At 42.8% G+C, this 20,683-nt stretch overlaps 1 protein-coding gene across 2 annotated transcripts; it reads right to left on the bottom strand.

Annotated features, from left to right (window-relative positions):
• Window positions 1–1,710: 1,710 nt before the first annotated feature.
• Etv3 (ETS variant transcription factor 3) lies at window positions 1,711–15,677 on the bottom strand. Of its 2 annotated transcripts, none has more exons than XM_005006191.3 (5): window positions 15,465–15,677; window positions 13,567–13,625; window positions 12,634–12,871; window positions 11,267–11,382; window positions 1,711–6,368 (listed from the first exon to the last, which is right to left on the bottom strand). In XM_005006191.3, the coding sequence occupies exons 2-5, from the start codon at window positions 13,610–13,612 to the stop codon at window positions 5,221–5,223; spliced, it is 1,548 nt and encodes a 515-aa protein (XP_005006248.1). In that variant the 5' UTR covers window positions 13,613–13,625; window positions 15,465–15,677; the 3' UTR covers window positions 1,711–5,220. The 2 variants fall into 2 exon arrangements, with proteins under 2 accessions (XP_005006248.1, XP_003475692.1); XM_003475644.4 differs by having other exon boundaries at window positions 13,567–13,622.
• Between the last annotated feature and the right edge of the window lie 5,006 nt (window positions 15,678–20,683).

Below are 20,683 nucleotides of genomic sequence, written 5' to 3'. Positions count from 1 at the left end.
GAAAGGGTCCTGGAATCTGTGACATCTGGGATGAACTCTGAGGAAGTTGTCATTGGCCGAGGGAAGTAGGGAGAAGAAGGATGTTTAGCTGGAGGAGGACAGACAGGGTCAGTGTTCCACAAGGCAGAGTGGCCTTGGAGCAGAGTGCTGGGCTTTACCTTGGTTGTACCAGTTAACTTCTGTGAGATTCGTAAGAATCTCAGCAGAATGCAGATGAACATCACCAACCTCAGGGTGTCACCAGGACTGGGTAATATACCGTAGCTGCTCAACATACACTTTAGTTAGGGTTGCAGTTCAGATGCTGGGTAGGGTGGGATAGTATGCATGCATTTCTGGGGGAAGGATGAGGCCTAGAGACTATCAGGGGAACACTAGGGAATCATGAAGGCTCTATTCCCCTCACCATAGAGGATCTGAGATCTTTGCTAGTCTTTCCTCACTTCTTTCCCACATGCCACTGACTTCCTCCTCTTTGTTCGCAATCTGAATGTTTAAATTCCAATTCTAAGCACTGGCTGTTCAGCTTTGTCTGGCAGAGCCTGTTACCTGGAGTCCTAATCTCACAATGAGGTTCATGCTCCTCTCTCTCTGCCTTCCCCACAGAAGGGGCGAAGCAGGAGGATTTTCTATGGGAGGGGTTCATGCAAGCCCACCCTCTCCTCCTAATCAGCCCACAGTGTGCCTGTCACCTGATCACAAAGACTGAGACCCTTTGAGTGGATATTGGCCAGGATAGCTTCTCAGTGCTCTGGCCTTCCATGCTTTCCACTGGCTGGCTTAATTCTTCTCCAATACGGGGAAGCTACTGCTAGCAGAATAAAATGCAAATTCTTTAGGCTTCCCCTAAGACTCTTATTACATTTGCCTCTTCATCCACCTCCCTTGCCACTCAATTACACCCTTCTGGAATGACCGACACTGGCACGTTGGGACATTCAGATCACTTGGTGGGTCTCCCGTAGGTAGGCAGACATAGCTGTCTGGTAGCATCTTCCTTTAAGTGTGTTATATGCTACTCAACATCCACTGAGATTCCTATCAACAGGACTACAAGCTTGAATCTACCTTGAACTATGGTACTTAGCGACCTAGACCCTGTTTCAAATAAAACATAAAAAGGGGCTAGGGATGCAAAGGCCCTGTGAGGGTGGGAAGAGTCCTCTCCTTCCCTTTGCATTCTTGTCCTCTATTGGGAAACAAACCTAAGAGAACCCAACCTTAAAATCATTTCTATTGAGATGTCACATTTTACAGTGGTCACTCTTTCACTGATTGAAATTCAGTGATTTCTGTTACAACCTGTTACTACCTAAGCCGAGAACATTTTCATAACTTTTGAAAACTGATCCATTCATAAGTCATTCCTCACCCACACTGACAACACTAACCTGATCTGCTTGGTCCCCAGGACCTGCCTCTTCCGGATTTTTCATATGGCCAGAATCACGCTGTACATGTTCTTTTGTGCTAAGCTTTATCTTTTCTTGAAAAGTCCTCACACCATCTCTGAGAAACAAACCTCCCAACTCACATGTCTGGCTCTAGTTTCCCTTCCTCAGGTAACAGCCATGCACTCAAGGACTGGAGATCCATGTCTTACCACAGTGGGAAGCATTCAACAGGATGTGACAGTGAGGGAGCCGGCATGTGGCGTGATCATCCTAGCACATGGTGTGATGAACAAAACCAACACTTGGCAAACGTTACTTAAAAGTACTTTTTTCTTTTTTATTTAACTTTAATTTCTGAGGTAAAATACTTTTTTCTTTCAACTTCCATAACAAAATACAGAGCTATCAGATACCCCTGGAAAAAAATATGTATATTATACATATATTTCTATAACATTACATCATATATATAATATATATGCAAAATTTTGAAGACTTTATAGAAAGCAGAACATCTAAAAGGCACTGCACAAGGAGTTAAGATTACTTACATTTTATGTACATATACACACTACTCTGCTGAAGCGGATAATTAGCAAAGTCCTCTTTCACATATGAATGTCTGACTCAGAAATCCCTGCATCACAATTTTATAATTCAAAGAATGCCTAAATATTTAAAAACAAATTAACTTCCCCCCCCAAGAAGAAACTAAAAATGGAACAGTTTTTGAAAGACTGAATCAAAGTTTCTTTTCAACCACATAAAACTATGTTCCATTACTGCTTACAAAACAAAAAGCACAAACATAATTATGGAATAAATAAACAAGGGACAAACAGCCAACTGATTTGAACCACCTGGTGAGAAGTGGTATTTTTAATGCTTCTGAAGGTTTCTTGGCCCACAGGTCACTAGGGTGCAGTCCTTCCCTAAAGTAGTGAGCTGGGTTTAATGCAGTACGGTCTGACAACCAGGGTGAATGAACTTGGTGAACTGTATTTCGCTCCTACCCATCCTTTAGGAGAAAAGGTGAGCTCAGCAAGGCTGGATGCCATTGAGATCTCTGCTGTTTTCTTTTCTATAGCTAAAAAAAGCAAACCTTTTACATGAACAAGTTCTTGATTAAAGAAATGTCAATAGATTTATATTTGTAAAGTATTAAAGCATTTGGCACAGCAAAATTTGGAAAAAATGTGGGAGACAAAGTAGGTCCACTTTGCCCTCTACCTGCCCTTGGACAGTGACAAGATGCTCACGGAAGAGGAAGGCCTGGTTTTGTGCCAAGTGACAGGTGCTGCTAGGAGTAAGTTGGAGGAAGAAAAACTCTCTTTTGCCCCAGAAAGTATCAAGGGATCTCCACATGCCCTGGTCTACTTCCTGAGCAAGCCCAAGTGTGGCTCTGTGTGAAGACCCTCCTCCCAACCCCACCTGAGTGTGTGGTGCAAATCAACTGACACTGGTGGAATGGCAATCAAAGGAAAAAGTTACAAACCAAACAATTTCTTAAAGCCAAAAAACATTTTTCATGGGATTGAACATTTTTTGAGTATTTTTTCAAGTGTAAAAGCAGTGACTTTTTTTGTTCAAACAGAAGCAGCATCCAGGAATTTATTCTGGCACTTGTGTTCTAGGGGTTACAGGTATGCATCATGAATTTCTCTTCCTCTTATTTTAAAGGCCTCGTGTTTCTATTCCTGAGTTCATACCGACACCTGCTGGCCCTGCCCTGTAGAGGGCAGCGGGTGGCCAGCTGGTCTCCCTGGTTAGATCGGGCAATGCCAAGCAGAGAGCCCTCCTCAACCTGCCAGGCTTGCTTTTCAATACAGAGGTAAGTCAGGTGCAGAAAAGGAAACTGACAGAACCACAAAAACCAAAGGCAGCCTACCTGGGAAGCCCTTTGCAGCCTGACCCAAGCCTGAGTCTTTACGGAACACTGTCTCAGTCCCTTTCCTGGGGAAAAGGAGTCACTCATGGAATTTGGATCTGACAAGGGGGAGGACACCTGCCAAGAAATAGCACAATGGACTCAAGTCATTCCAGGCCACCCAGTGTCTCTCACCTGCTCACCTTCCTGAGTCCTTCTCTCATGCATGCACTCCAACCAATTAAAACTAAAGTCAAAAACTACTCCCACTACTAGAGGATAACCTTCAAATATTAGAGTGCTCGTAAGCCAAGCTGAAGCCAAGAATTTCTTTAATTCCTAGACACCACTCTCATGCCTCCGCTTGCCCTCAACTGATTTACTTCTCTTCTTACTGCACTGCTGCTACACAGATCTAAGCCACAGCTGGTGTCTCCACACGCGATGTACTTGGAGGTATACACGCACATACACAGAAGTGTGGCGGCTGCTGCTTTTCTCTGCTCCTAATCCCAGTCTTTTGCTTCACATAAGATCAATACTTACTTCTTTGAAGTTACTAGAGGAAACAATTCCTTGCTGTTTGTCAACTGGAGTGTGGTGCAAGATACTCAATTATTCAGGAGGCTGGAAAAATATGGGCAAATGGAGATGGCAAAAATGGCACCCTCATAATAGGATATCACCCCTTTCACTCACACCAGGCCTCTTGGCATTTGGTGTCTTTGTGTCTCCTTCCCATCTCTTCCTTCAGGACCCACAAATATCCACTTGTTCCCCCAGTACCTTCTGTGTTTCCCAGTTTCACTTGCCTATAGCTTCCACAATCTTACCCTTTTGCTATCTATCCCAGTAACATCAAAAGGGAAAGACTGAGTATCAGCTAGGAGTTTAACCATGTCACAGCATACGAGGATTATCTGAAAAATTGTTCATGCCCTGTTCAGGTTTGCACTGACAGACCCGTATCATCTTGAAGTATGTTCATAGTTAAGGCTCGACTTAAGAAAATGATAAGAGAACCAGACACAATGGACAGACATCTTCAACAACACTGTCATGCCTCTCGATGACCCTGCTCTGTCACATTTGGTTTGGCTCTCCAAACCCATAATGAAAAAGGAAAAATGAGGATCATTTTTTTTTCATTTGTTTTTAAAGGCATTGGGTTACCTTCTCCTGCCCTCTTTTCTTCCCTGAACAAGAGTTTATAACTCCTCATGGCTTCTTAGTAGGTGAAGTAGGTGAAAAGTCCAAGGGACAAGTAGCAGGCTTCCTGGCTCAGTCCTGCAGCCCAGGGTGCAGCTCCTGTGTCTTCCCACCCAGCTCTAATTAGCAGGATGCTCTTGTGTCCAGACATTTTTTTTTTAAGGAAAAGAAAAACACCAAACAACAAAAGAAAGAAGAAAGTAAAACAAGAAAAAAGACCAACATCTGAACAGCCCCTGCTCCAGAAGGACCAAAACAATCTTATTCCTCCCCTGAAATAATTATAAAGAAACATTTCAGGCAAAACAGCCTTAATGGCCTCTCAATGTTAACTTCCCAACCATGACCTTTTCTCTTTTATGTATCTCTCTCAGAGCAAAACAAACTCATTAATGGCTTTTCATATATAAATATAAAAGTAAAGTCTAGAACGTGAACTACCACAGGAGCAAAGTACCTGGGCTGTCTAGGAGTTTCCTTGTCAGGAAGTTTAAGCCTCAAACAGGAAACAGGTTCTTTCCCCTTTCAGTTCAATGACCTCCCTGTGTCCTACTCACCAAGAAAAAAGTGTGTTCACACCCCACCTAATTTACAACAGAAGATATCCATTCTATCCCCAACGTAAATACAAGTCTATGCCCCAGAATGCTCAAACCAGTCTAATGCCCTCCCCCCTCCCCCCAGCTCTGCTACATAAATACATGTATGTATTTAATTAGAATAGAAACAGCTCCCAATACACTTATAGTTCTATGCATCAGCGGCTGCCGCTGCCAGGCCCTGGGGTGCTGATCCACTCCAGAGGAACTTGCGATTCTTACTTGGTGGCTCCCGGGCTTCAGGGTCATCATTCCAGCGCCGTTTCAACCGAAGCTTGGGGGGCATCAGAGCATCTTCTTTCTTCTCAGGAGCACTGGGCTCTTTGCCAGACCTGTCCTCACTGTCTTCAGTCACCTCCAGAGGTTCTTCGCTTTGGGCGTTACTGGGTATGGAGGACCAGGCGGGTGGCGCGGTGGGGCAGGCAAAGACGGTGCCTTCTCCCTCTTCTGTGGTCCTGCTCCGAACTGCACCCTCTTGACAGTGCTCCTCTCTCTCTCGGGCTGACTGCCTGAGGTTCTCGGCCTCCTTCTCAGAGGTGGCAGGGGTGGGCTCTATCTTAATTCGTGGTAGCACAGGTGCTATGGTGGGTGCAGAGACAGGTGCAGGGTCCTCACTGTTCTCCACCCTTTCCCGGTTCTTACGCCCCACAGGTGGAGGCTGCAGCTTGATAGAAAACTGAGTTGACTCCTCAGGATGCATTTGGCATTGCAATGGTGGAACCATGAGCCCTGGGTAACGGGGAAAAGTCCGAGGACTCAGATGGTAGTTGAACACCGAACAGGCTTGAGAATGAAGGTAGTGTTTCATTTCCTCTGGGTTGAAGGAGAAGCAACTGCTGCTGGTGAAAGGGCTCAGGCCTGGTGAAGGGCTATAGGAGAAGATTGTAGGAGTCAGGGAAAGGGCTGGTGAAATGGGGACATTAAGGACATTGCCTCGGCCAGGGATTGGAGAGACAGCAAAAGGACTGTGTGGGTCAGGGTACATCCCTGGCCTCGTGAAAAGAGGAAGCATTATGTCAGGCTTGCGTTTCTGGTGACCAATCCCTCCTCCTCCAACTGCATTCCGGGAAGACATGAGATCAACACCCCGGCGCCAGTCAGTAGTGGGGCCATCCTCCAGCTCTGAAAGTTCCATCTTCCTATCAGTGCCATTGTTGGACTCCTGGCCAGATGCAGTCAGGGAGCTGGCCGAGAACCGTGCTGGCTGCACATCACTGGTTGGAGAGTGGGTATCCAAAGGTGGGAAGTGGAAGCGGGAGGATGCGGTTGGCACTGGTGGTGCACTCTGAGGAACCACACCTGTGATGGTGGAAGACAAGAGCCATGTTGGAGGTCTGGTCACTATCATCATGTTACTGACACCATGTTGAGTGGCAACGAGAAGCAACAGGATTGAGTCTCCCAGTTTCCCATCTTCCTAGTGACCAGTGGCTCAGCTTTTTCTACTCAGTTAAGTGGTTATCCAACATGGGTGTCTCCAGAATGTCTCTACTGCCTATAACACCATTTACTTGTTTATCAGTATTCTAAAACATACACTTTACAAGGCAGGGACCTCATATGGTTCACCACTATCTTCTCAGCAGTTCATGACTTGTCAGGTGCTCAATAAATATTAATTAGGTGAATGAATGCATGGACGGAAGAGCATTCTCTCAATTCTAAATAATGTGCACATATCACCTGTCTCAATTTCAACTTTGTAAAGTCTTCCTTATTTTCATAATTTAAGTCATATGTATAAAAAAATCTGGAAATAGCATGCATTCAATGCCAAAGATCCTGTACCTCACATATATGGACATGGGCTAGATGAATAATAAAAATGATGTTTGTTTAGGTTAGTTCTTATGGTGTCTTACCATTTTTTTTTTCCTTTTTTTTTTTTTTTTTTTTGTCTTTCTCATTTTTTATCGGTACCGGGGATGGTGTCTTATCATTTTTGATATATTGCACAGAGATTCAAATATTTTTCAAACTCTCCAAATCTGTATTTCCCTAATAAATTCCCTGTAATGATTTCTATCCTGATTCTGCTTTCAAGCACCAAGGAGGCTGGAAGAAAATCCTATTCCCTGTCCCTTGTGCAAGTGCTAAAACTTCAAGCTCTAAACATAAAGTAACACTGTACTAAACATATTATTTTGAAAGGCTCACAAACTCTCAGTTTCCCTCAAACTTCCTAAGGTCCAAGAATGGTGGACAAATGGGATCCTGGGAGGCATTAGAGGGTCTATGATGATACTGTCAGAAGGTTTTCTTTTTCTTTCCCTTTTTTCTTTTTTTTTTTTTTTAATACTTGAAGGAAAAAATAGTTAAGAACTAGGAAGGGCTGAGATATGGCTCAGTGGCATAGCACCTGCCTGGCAAGCATGAGGTCCTGAGTTCGATTCCCAGTACAAAAAAAAAGGAAAAACTGAAGTCAGTGAAAGTAAGGTGGTCTAAGAGAGTAAAGAAAAACAGCACAAGCTAGTGTGGTTAACAATTGCTCCTGAGTAGCTACCACTTTCTGTTTTTGGCAATATGGTCATTCTCAGACTCTAGTGATTGGTTGGGATATACAAGATGTGGATATCTGGGTACATGTGACTGACACTGCCAGAGAGATATTTCCCAAACTGGTGTTTCTCATAAAACTCCTCAGTAGAACTTTCAGTTTGCCCTAGCTCCCCAAAGGTTTGAATACTATTGCTCTGAAAGAAGACCTCCTTCTTGAAATCACTATGATCTCCCAGTGGTAGGACTGGAAAATCTGAGTGTGAATCTCAGGGCTGGCACCTCCTATCCTGTAGCTTGTGCAAGTTAGAAACTGGAGTTTTCACTTTCTGGCAAAAGTTGAATTAACAAGGGCTTTTGCCTAGCTTCAAGCCTGGCCCTTATTGTGTACCTCTGGACTAGCTACCTCTTTGTGCCTTAGTTTCCTTGTTTGGAAAACAGGTAGTAACAATCCTAATGTTATGAGGAATAGAAGTTTATACTATAAAGTCTTTATAGTGTTGCGACATAGTAAACTGGATGTAATTGTTAAAATACATTTTTATTAGATAATAATTTAATTCAAAAACCAAAATTTACAAAGATATGTATTGACTACAGATCACATACTAGCTAGTAGTATTAGAGCAATGTTAAACTTCCTGGGTATGGTAATGTTGCTGTGGTTATGGAAAAGAATGTCCTTGTTCCTGGGAGATACAAGCTGAGGTACACAGGAGTGCAGTGCCATGTCGTCTGCAATTTAATCTCAAAGATTTAAAAAGTATATATAAATAGAAAGAGATAAAGCAATGTGGCAACACTGTTAAACCATTAGTGACTATACACATCCACACAGAAGATATGTGGGTGTTCACTCTTCTTAATCCAGTTTTTTCGTAGGTTTGAAGCTTTCCAGAATAAAAAAAATGAGGAGAGATGGGTAGGGCTAGCTGGAGGCACAAGATCAAGAAGTCTCAAATCCATCCCTGAGCTAGTCTACCTGGCCCCTTCTCACTGAGAGAGAACCATTTTTTACTAGTTATCCTCTGCATCTTCCTAATGTTTCATATGCAAATGTAAGGAAGTATTAAAATATGTTCAATAATGTATTTTATAGAATGTTTCAGTGATAAAAATGTTACTCTATGTATAAGTACTTTCAGCACTATCCAAATGTTAAGTATTTTACCTTAAATTATTAACAGTAAGTATGACTATGAGGAAAAGAGAATATCTACCCTTAACTGTATTATTTAAACATATTACCATTACACATGTATTTCCTTTCTTTTAAAAAACAAAAGACTGAAACAGTTGCACCATATTGAGGAACCATGGAGACAAGACCTAAATCCACACAGCTCTACTCTGTCAGAGCATCTACCTCACTTAACATTGTGTTAAACCTAGCACAGTATATCTTATCTCTCCTCTAACTTCTAAGTACCTTGAGGAAAGGACTTGCCTATCTTTTTGTCTGCAGGGCTTCACACATTATCTGCTGAGCAAATTAATGAATCCTAATGGAGGCTGAAATGTATGACCTAGTAAATAAGAGATGGATTTCAACAGTTCAAACTCAAGAGTTGTTTCCTGAGAAACTGTTCAACAGGTAACTATTCAACCCAGCCTGCTCAATCTCTGTAGTCTTCATCCTTAATTTTAACATTTATAAAATGATTATCAAGACACACATCTTACTGGTCTACGATGGTCCAATGATTAGTTAACTTGCCAAACCACTAAGCAAAAAGTACATACCACAATTAGGTGGACGTTCAATAATGGCCATCATAAAGTTAACCTTAAACATTTGGTCTACGTGAATAAAAGCTGTTTATAAACAAATGACTACAGTTCTTTGGAGCTATCAGCATTTAGGGATGTAAGGAACTGAATCGTGTGCCCAAAAGAAATATAGGTGTTTCCTCTCCACTTTCTGATTAAGATCTGGGGGTTATTAGGGATCAGATTTCAAGCACAACATGTGTGCCAGACCACTAGAGTCAGATTTAAGAGAGATTTTTGATACATCAACAGTCTAGACTCCCTTGCCTTGGAATACTACATTACTCCACTCCTTAGACTCCTGAACTCCAGTTCAGGGTGTACAAGTGTCTTGTTTTTTTTAAACTTGAAAAACATGGGTCAAAGATAGAGGAACAAGACCAGTGAAGCATTTTTGGATGTAGCACAACAGGTGAACAACACAAACACATTTTTCAAAGTTGCTACAATGTCCATGTAAAGTCCCAATCTATATAGGGACACAGGGAAGGGGCGAGAATGGGAAATACAGGAAACAGGATTCCAGTGGCTAGAACAGGTCTGATTTCCTAATGCCGCTCCCTCAGGCACAAGGAAAGAAAACAGGTTGTAATTAAGAAAGATGCATTCCAATAAGACTTTTTTTTTAAATGCATGCCCCAGGGACAGGAGGGAGTGGCTAGAGAAGAAGAGATGGAACTATAATGATAGCACAGTCAAACTAAAACTGCCCTAACTTGTTGTGTATAGTAATTACATATCTGCAATGGATCTTGGCATTGTACTCTCTCAGCCACACCCCCACTCTAATTTTTCCTTCTTCAAACTTTTCTCTGAAAAGCTGTATTACTACAGAATCATGATAAGCTTTCTTTATTTTAACACTGAGGCCACAAAGACAGCCATGATAAACTGGTCAGAAAATAAATACAATCTATTTCCTTTACCAGGGTAAAAATTTGTGTCAGTTTGGTTCAACACATTTCAAGAAACCCTACACAGAATAATAAAACTTAAGTGACAGCCTTGAGAGAGAGAGAGAGCCAGCCAAAGCTAAAGTCTCAGTGAAGAGCTGCGATGGAAAGCTTAACGCAGACTCTAGAGGGGAAGCCCTTGTGCAATTTAAAAGGAGCCAAGGCTAAGTAACCCCAGAGTCTCGTTCTCTGAGGAGTTGCTGGTATAGATCAAAGGCATTGCTTTTCACTGCAAACATGTGACCCATCTCCCCTTCTGTGATCAAGGATGCTGTGGTTTTCACGATATTCACTTGATAAGGGAGAGCTTGGTAGTTTCATAGAAAATCGGAAGTATTTGTATAAACAGGTTCTTAATCTATGAAGAGTTACTAGGGTAAAGAGTTCAAACTGAGTCCTGAAAACTTACAAATCAACACAATGCTATGGAACATCATCCCCAACGAGAACAGTTTAATAGGAGACTGCAAATAAATATGTAGAAAAGGGAATCAGGTACATAAATTAAAAATCTGTCTTGATATTACATAGTCTATTATTCTCTTTATGAGATAAACAGTAAGACTCAAGGAAGAATACCAAGAATTCAAAGGATCACATTACTTTCATGTTTCTAAATCCTCTCAAACAGCCCATGTTTTATTTATTTATTTTTTTTTAGTGACACTGTAAACTGAACTCAGGTCCTCCAAACTGAGCTACATCCACAGCTGTTCCTTTTGTGATAAGAGTCACCTTAAGCTACACAAGCTGGGTTTGAATTTGTAATCAGGACCTGTTTCAACCTCCCAAATTCAGTTAGATTTGGTTTTTTAAAATTCTTTTCATCCCCAAGTTTCTTCTCTTTCTTTTTGTGTGCTAGGAATTGAACTAAGGATCTTAATCGTGCTAAGTAAACATTTTACCACTGAGCTACATCAGATCATTAAAATTATTAAAATCAAATTTCACTCTTAACCAAAGGAGTTTGAAACTTACCACCTGATCGAATGTTGATAAATGGGTAGTTGGGCATCACCAGCTTGTTAAAATTAAATTTGTAAGTAAACCTTTTCCCTTTTGTTTTATGAAGGATCCTCTTGTTGTAATAGTATCTGTAAAAATAGAATACATGTCAATCTATCTTCTAGCCACTGAGTCTTTGGTATACTTAGGTAATCAGTAAGACCAACAATTCTTGCTTTAAGTATCACTTGCAAACATCACTACTATTTTTTTTTTTTTTTTTTTGCAGCCTGCTTACCAGGTTAGGGCTGAGAGCTTACTTTCTTCATTCGATTTTTAGTTAGGCTCTCTAGTCTTTGGCTAGAGTTCTACAAAGACACTTCTGCTTTAAGATCCTAAACACCTACCCTACCTCTGCCAATTTTTTTTTCCTTTTTACAATTTCAATTCTATAGTCCACTTCCTTCCTACTCTGTCACTAACTGCCTCGTTTCTTTCAGTTTTGCCCAAGTAGAGACAGACAAGTCTACCAGGAGAACTGATGTGCAAGACGTAAACAAAGGAATGCAGAACTGTTTTATAGTGGCCAGAAGACAATGGCATATCATGATCTGGAAAATGGTAATCAGACTGGTTACTTTAAAGATTCAAAGGGAGGTGGGAGGTTCCAGCAAAATACTGCACAAATTTTACACTTAGGGTCACTAAGAATGAAGAAAGGCAGGGAAATCTGATGAATCCAGAATCTTAGGCCTGGCTTCTGCTAAACAGACAGGTCACAAAGTATCTACTAGCCCTCGTGAACTAAAGGGTTATGAAATTTAAAGACTGACAAAGGGAAAAGACAACTTGAGGAAACTCATGGTGATCAATTTTTAGACATGATGAAGCAACCCATGGACTGACAACTAAGCTCACAGATAATGTTCTGGAGTAGCTTCTCAGTACCATTTGGAAAGCTCTTTTCCTGTGCTTGCTTCATCCTTTTCTAGCTTCTGCCAGGGAAACCCAAGTAAGAAAAATTTTAATAAACTCCCAAGGAAGTTCTACATGTAGGAAAGTGTACATGAACCCTCTGGATTATAAATGAGCCCCAAGCCCTGTTTCACCATATACTCTCGCCTACTGCAGAGCACAGTCAGCTGTCTGTCAGGACTCAGTACCAGCCACAATTCCAGCCACACTGGAATTCCCTCCTACATGTAACCGAAGATATGCCTTTTCTTCTTCTGTGTCTGTGCTACCAGAATCCAACAGCTCTTCAACTGCCACTTTATAACTACATATTATTCACTCAGTGTAGTCTCATCACCTAATACCCTTTTAATCTAACATTTACCAAACTGTGTAGTTTTCTTCTAATCTGTTAACACCATAGGTCGAGGAATCCTTTCCCTCACCTGAGGGCCCGGCTGAGCTTGTCATAATTCATCTGTGGTTTGCATTTCCTGCGGCCCCAGAGGCGGGCCACCTCATCTGGATCCTTGATGACAAACTCCCCATACTCTCCCTGCTGCCAGGCGATGACATGGCGGAACTCTTCCTTTTGCAGCAGCTCCAGGATGAAGTGCCACAGCTGAATCTGCCGGGAGCCTGGGGAGGACTCTGTTTTGTAGGCCCAGTCAGGAAACTGATACCCTTTAATGTGAAAAGGGCAAGATCAAAGTAGTCAGGAGCAAGGTGCATACACACCAGCACCCTCAACTTCACATTCCACTGCTTAGAGACACTTAAGAGTGCTTTGCAAACATGCCACAAATGCCCTTTTAATCAGCCGGGGCTAACCACAACTGGGGAGAAAAGGACAGGAGTTAAACCATCTCTGTGGCAATCTCATAGAGCTGGGCAGCAGTGCCCAGGCGTCTTAATTGCTTACTCTTTCATACATCACTAAATTTCATTCATATCTTCCCCTTCCCTGAGATCATTCTGAGTGTTGAAGTCAGAGCCTTTCACATGCTAGGCAAGTGCTGTATCACCAAGCCATGTTCCCAACTCTCACACCCGTTTTCTCTAAGGGTGTGAAGTTCCAAAGAGAACAAACAGGTTAAGTTAGTGTTTCAGTAAAATACAGCTGAAAACTGCTTACTGCCAAGGTTGAAACTACCTCTCTGACAGGAAACCAAGCCTCTAAACTGTGGGATAAAGGTGTGTTGATTAGACAGGTAAAATACACATCTATAGGAAACAAGCTTACAACTGTCTTAGTGAGATTTGCTCAGTCAAGAAGCTGTCAGTTATAGCCTAGCATTTGCGCAAAAAACTTCAGTGGAGAGGACAGGAATAACACAGGGACATTCCAGGCATATCAGAGACAATTAACTTCTGCTCACCTCCACCTCCTTCTGGCTTTTCCACGATGCTACAGCCTGCTTTCATTTTTGCCCTCCTGCTGAGAGATACAAGCCACACGATTACTTTAAGATACTATTTATTATACTCAAGGTTTTTCTGGCATAACCTTTCCCCAGTTTTACTTCCTTATACAGTCCTCTCTCTCTCAAATATGTCACCTCCAAACTGCCAATTCCCAAGTCATCAAATGATGGTCCTCAGGTCATCAGCTTCAAAAGCTGTAATTATCTCTCACCTGACTTCAAACCACAAAGTGTAAAGACTGTTCTTAATATTTGCTTTCTTTCTCCTGACCAACCCTTAAATGTGAAAAAAAGCAAGGGTACAGTGAAACAGGTCCAAAAGGCAGCCAAAACAAGTCAAACAGTTTGCCTTCTCTTACTAGACAAGCCCAGATGCCAAAATACACAGTTCACCCAGATGTACCAGCTTAAAGAAGCCAGAAAAAAAAAATCCAAATCGATATGATTTCCACTCAAGAATAGACATGATTTTATTTTACTGAATTATGTGATATGGGATTTTCCTAGTCAGAAAATCTCCCCTCCCAATACTGTAGGACATGAGAAAAAATACTGTATCTACAGTCATTCTATATAAGACACAAAACTTTTTTTTTTTTTTTGAGAAAAACTTCACATGTTATCCATTTAATGGGGTGAGGGGTCAGGTATAAATTTCTGGAGCCCTTTGGCCTACCAGACGAGGGAGTCTTGCTATGATTAAATTCATCCATTCATATTTAGGGTTCCTTGATAAATTTCCAGAAGCAAACAGCTTTGTGTCAGTCATTCATTAAAGATACGTACGTGTGTGTGTGTGTGTGTGTGTGTGTGTGTGTGTAACTGTCAGAGCGTGATGGGGGTAGAGTGGGCAGATCTACCCTCATTGCTCCCCAGGCTAGAGGACAGCCCACAGCACCCACATCCACATCGGCAGGATGCTGGAGGGAATGTAGGTACCTCAGTGGCTTCAGGGTAGGGAGGGGACAAATTCCTAATCTTGGAAGTATCATCTAACCTAGGATTCCTCCAGAGTCTTTGAATTTTCTTTCTCACTGTGTACATACAGGAGACCAGTAAGTTTCAGTCTTCAAAACTATCAGAAGTTGAGAAGATAAGTAACTCGAAGGCGAAAACAAACAAACATATAGTCGCACAGTCTGTGTGTCTGCCTGTCTCTCTCTCTCTCTCTCTCTCTCTCTCTCTCTCACACACACACACACACACACACACACACACACACACACACACACACAAAATATACAAGGCACCAGGGCTGAGACAGGCTCTTCTTGTCATTTCCGTGACAATAAGAGAGGAAAAACACTCATTTGCCCACAGCTCCAGGAAGCTACCCAGGACCTGAATTCCTAGCTTGCTCTGCCAGGTTGCGGGGGGCTTTCCCCCACCACAGGAATACCCTTCAACTCGCCGCAGCGACGATCTGACCTAGAAGCCCTCTGTGGATACTCCCCGTCCCCAGAGCTCCCTCAGAAGTCTTGGGGTGCCTGCGGGGTTTCCACAATTCACGCAGAGGACTCGCTATCCAAACAGGGATCCCCGACTCTCTGCACGCCTCGCCCCTGCCCTTTCTCGAGGCGCGACCCTTCCCCGAGAGCGGAACGTGCACAGTCAGGCGCGGTGGAGCCCGCGCCAGTCCCGGGGTTTCGCCGCCTTTGCCTCCTGCCGGGCCTGCCGCGGGCTCCGCCGGGCCCCCGCAAGACGCCGCCCGGGTTCCTGTCCCGTAGACGCGGCCCCCGCCCTCCGTAGCGGATGAAGCCCAGCCCGCGGGCGGCAGGAGCTCAGAATGTCATCCACGTCGGGGTCCTGGCGGCTGCCCCGAGGCCGGGCGGCCGGTCCAGGCGGGGACTCACCGCTGCCCGGCTCGATCCGTGCTCGGTCGGGTCTCCTCCGCGGCGTCTCCAGCTCCTCCTCATCCACCCCAGCAGGAAGTGACCTCTGCTGTGCTGTCGTCACTTCCATCCTCCAGTGAGGGTGGGGAGGAGGCGGCGCCCCCAGCCGGATCCCAGTCTCGCCGCGCCTCACCGCGGCTGTCTTTCCTTTCTCTTCTCCGCAGACACCGACTTCCGCCCGCACTCCGCCCTGCGCTTCTGCACGCCGCGCGCCCCGCACCCCCCCCCCCCACGCTAGTAGCGCATGCGTCACGCTGCGGGGGCACGTCACGCACGCTCGCGGGTTCGTCCTGCACAGAGGCCGGACCTGGCTGGTGGAGCGCGCTGGGTAGTATGGGACGGGTAGGATTGCCGGGTGTTTAGGCGTGGTGAGGCGTTCCCTGCGGGCTGGACCCTCGCAGACCCCCGGGAAGAGCTCAGCTTCTGGGAGAGCGGACCAAGGCTCGCGGGCAAGGGCTTTGCGGCCTTCCTCGAGGAGGCCCTTGCCGCAGAAGGGAAGACTCACAGACTGGAAAGCGGCGGCCTTTCTCCCTGAGGACCCTTTCACACACTTAGGGAGGGTACCCTAGCCTTCTTTGTTGCACGTGGTTTTGTCAAACCCGGAGGTAGCATCGCTTCCTTGCCCGCGCGAGCACTCTGCATTTAAATCTGAATTTGTCCTGATCCAAGAGTCTAGCAATTCGCTTTTCTTAAGTCATATGAGCACGTCTCTCATTTCGGTTATCTTTTGTTCCTTCTTGAATACTTAACTTACTTTTTCTACCTTTAAGGCTTAGTAATAGAAGATCTGCCTTTCGATTTTATCATAAAGTTTTACCCCTACTTCTCTAAATCCATCGGAGAGGTGTCCTTTTCAGTGGAGAGGTTTAGTAAAGGTTAAATTGGATAACAGGCATGGGGAAGGTTGAGATGAGATGTGAGATTGAAGGAAAATTGACCATCAGTTGTAATCAAAACTTTGTGCCATTGCCCTAATAGTATTTTTTCATCCTGTCTGTCACGTAGAAAACAAACATCATTAGTTGTGAGAAAAGCTGACTTGCTGGGCCGGGCGGATTTAGCAAGCGCACAGTTGTGAGTTTGATTCCCGGTACCAAAACAAAAAACAAAACTGACTTGCAATCATGGGTATGCTGCCAGCCATTCTTTAGGTGTTGATAAAGTGACTAGTAAGTTACTATCTTTTGGCCTGAAGTTGCTTTATGTGTTTAAAATAGGAGAACAGCATTGGTGATACAGTCTTTTCTATAAGCTAACATTTAAGGGCCAGAGAGAGGATTACTGATATATGCAAATAATCCACGAGACTTTTGAATATAGAATATCTTGTATTCTCTGCAGTACCTAGAACAAAGTCTTAAATACAAATGTCAGATGTTGCTTGAATGGGCCAAAAACTGGGATTTACATAAATGGTGATTATATTTAGGTCCTCATTCTTTGATTACCAGCTTTGTTACCTTTGTTGCTCCTGTGTTAGTTCCTCATCTGTAGCTATGGAATCTACTTAATGTGAGATACCTGTAGGTATTGATAGTTATCTCATTCTATCATAGACTCTAGGTATCTTGTATTAACTGTGTTGACACATGTAGAAGTTTAGAGCAGAAAAAAGCCATATTGTGTAGATGTGACAGATGAGTAAATGTTGGCAAAAATAATCACGAGAATCCTCAAATTCTCATACCACCCATACAAATCTTAGTATTTGTGTCAAGTCGGAAACCAAGATGCACAGAAATGGAATGAGCAGCTCCCTGGGAAAGTCTGGAACTGCTAATCTTTTTTGGCTTATGGCCTAAATGGTCATGGTTAGAGCCAGCACTGGTAGCTCCAAGGACCCTGTGTTCTTCAAAGAGCCAAAAACCAGCGTATAAGGACTTAGTGTGGTTTTACTCAGCCTACCTTCCTCATGGTTCTCTGCTGCTAGTGCTCTAATTAGGGCCACAAAGGATGGCTTAAGAGTAAACACAATTAACAGAGATAAACAGATCTCTCTACTTGGCTGGTGTCTGAATTGATATATTGGGAAATGTTTATATCTCAGCAGAAGTCAACCGTGTTCTTACGTTAAGAATTTAAGTGCTGGTCTGAAACTCAACAGGTAAATTTGGGTTTGATAAAGCAAATTGGAACTTCCCTTCCTTCTGGGTAAATGAGCTGTAAGCTGGAAACCTCTCCTATGGTGGTAGAACCTGGGTAGCTTGGCATGACTGGGAACTTCTTACCTTTCCTGAAATCCCTGTCCACTTTCTCTGTCACCGTGGACCATTGCCTTTTCCATGTGCAGCAAACAGGGTTTCATGGATGGGAGATTCTTTGTGTCTTTGAAATGGGAGGAATATGTGCCTTTGAAAGCACAGGGGTGGAAACACTTAGACACAGCCTAGGAGTCAAGACAGGTTGTAACCACCCTTAAATTTCCACTTGTTCAAAGCCCTCTTTGTCCATTGACATTGCCCTCTTGTCCCTTCCCACCCATTTTTATAGTTGTTCCAAATGTTTAGGACAGTTGTGGTGAACCTCTGGCATGTGTACAGCAGCAGCTGTTTGTATCATTGAGAGCTCTTAAAAGTTTGCTGTTTTTGGCCTAGGATGTTTCTTTTGCAAATCTCACAGTCTACTCTCACCTCAACACAGCTACTCCACTTCTTAAGGTAAAAAAAGGAAGAGAAGAGAAAAAAGAGGAGTAGCTGCTGAAATTGGTCCCCTCCCCCTCCAAAAACCTTTCCTGGATCAGGGTGTGTGTCTCTGGCTTCTCTGACTTGTGCTTCTTTATTGCTCCCCTTTTCGTTTATGCACTTATGTTCTCCACACCCCAAACCTACCTGGTTATGTGTATGATATCAACGTTTTCCTGTCTATTCTTGTAGGAGTTGACTGTTCTTATTCTATCATCTGTATGTCATGTACATATTTGTTCTTCCTAGTGTGTTTGTCTTAGATTGCAGGACAACCAGGTTAGATCCACAGTAGCAACAGTGCCCACAGCAATTCTGTGTCACCATTTGTAATACCTAATGATGACAGTTTCTTTCTGTGCTGTCATTTGCCAAGGAGACTTCTTCCCCTCTCAGCGTCCTCCAAGTTTCTCAAGAAAAGGCACGTAGTCTCTTTCCTCCAAAGTGTGTTCTTACTGAACTTGGATTTAGAGAACCTGAGTTTCAGGCCCAGTTTTGACCCTGGTAACTCTGTTCTCTGACAAGCCAATAAACTCCCCTGAATTCCCATGTCCTTGTATCTAAAAGACCTACAACTAATGTCCTTGTTTAAGAGAATAATAGTGGCTGTAGACCTCTTGTAAACCATGAAACCCTTTGCAAAGGTCAAGGATCATAATTACTAGTGCTACCATACTGGACTTGTTCTTGCTATCAAGAACTTCAGCTTGACAGCAGTTGCCACATTATTTCACAGACTTTAAGTGGATTCAATGTTTCAGACTTGGGTAGGAATCCATTATGAACATTTTGTCCTGAAAGTTAGTGCTTTTGGTTTTCTCACCTAGGCATTATTTTATGAGACTGGGTTTGGTGTGATACATTTTAATTACTCCAGGTCTCAGTTTCTCCGTGTATAAAATGACCACGTCTCAAGATTCTAAATTTATAAGGATTTCTAGGAAGAAAAATTTTAAAACATTATTGATTTTGATGAAGCCAAAGACTGAAAAGCATATGTGAAATCACCTTATTTACACCTTTTTATGACTTGTTTCCCCTTTAGTAAGGTGAAGATAAGCTATTAAAAGAATAAACATTGAGTTTATTTGCATGTTTCCACATGGGACTCCATAGCTAGGAAGATTTTGTGTTTTGGTTTATTTTTCCCATCAACCTACAGTTGTTGTGGGATAGAATAATTAATGTCAGTAACATGATTGGGAATCCCCAGATTAAAGGTTAAGTGAGTCCAAAGCAGAAGTAACTTCACCCAAGTTACAGCTCAGCCAGAGGCAGCAGGGAGCTTGGCTGTTTATCTAGCAATGACTTGGGGACTTGAGGACTCTCCCAGATTCCACATGTATCACAGTCCCCAAATGCCTCTTCCTCTCATTTCCCTATTTTAGTTCTTGGTTCCTCTGTTTCAGATCGGCAGAGCAGAGAGGGTGGTGAGAAATCATGAAGGAACAGAATGGGAGAAGAGGATTAATGGGAGGAAATGACCACTTAAACTGTTTTGGCTTTTTTTCTGGAAGCCCAGGAGAAAGATTCCCCTAACCAAAGATGTTTGGTTGCCAGAATCTGTATATTTCTGGAGGCTCATGTCTTCCAGGAAGCCTGCAGAAGTTAATTGGAGCAGAGGGTTAACTTCAGGTTTTATCCTAGGATGTGTTTCCCAAGGCCTAGTATTCATTTCCTACCCTTCTGATACCTGGAATCTGCTTACTGCAGAATCCTTTTTACTTTGTTTTGTATTTATTCACTGTGTATATCTGGCTGTCAATGGATTCTTTTTATGAATGTTCTTAACTTCTTTCCTTTTCAAATGTGGCCTTGATAACCAAAGCAGTCCTCTGTAGACCTTGGCTGACTAGCTAGGTATAGATAGAGTAAAACAGTTTTCCCTTTAGTTTAGACACTTTTTTTTTTTTTTTTTTAAAGATAGCCTTTAGCCTGTTGTGGCAGCATGTGCCTGGGAAGCTGAGGCAGGAGGATAACCAGTTTGAGATTAACCTAGAGAACTTAATGATTTATTGAGAGCCTGTCTCAAGATTAAAAAAATTAAAAAAGGATTGGAGATGTAGGTTGATGTGAAGGCCTTGGGTTTCACTCCCCAGTACTGAAAAAAAGAAAAAAAAAATGATAACTTTAGATAGGATTGTTTCAGAGGCCTTTGTGTGCGGCTGAATTGGTAGTCAAAATCCCCATGACTTTCTTACAATGGCTGCTCATCCAGGTGTCTTCTGTTAAGAACATTTTAAACCTAAATGCCAGACTTAACATTAATTACATTATTATAGATTGTGGTCTGTTACTTATTCCAGGCCATCTGCATCATCTTGATTTATAGAATGTATTATTGTGTGACTTATTGATTGACTCTTCTTGGAGCAACTGTAAAAACAACTTCTAGAGAATACGTACTGAATTATTCTAAACACAATCAGATATTTTCTAATTGGCTCAGAAGTCATTTCTTTTTTTTTTATTTATTTATTTGTAATTTAAAGAGAAAAA

Source organism: Cavia porcellus, unplaced genomic scaffold, assembly GCF_034190915.1.
Source record: "Cavia porcellus strain 051 isolate PalLab524CR breed Dunkin Hartley unplaced genomic scaffold, mCavPor4.1 scaffold_6, whole genome shotgun sequence".
Lineage (NCBI taxonomy): Eukaryota > Metazoa > Chordata > Mammalia > Rodentia > Caviidae > Cavia > Cavia porcellus.
The sequence above is the reverse complement of the archived record's forward strand: the minus strand, read 5'-3'. Positions and strand labels throughout refer to the sequence as shown.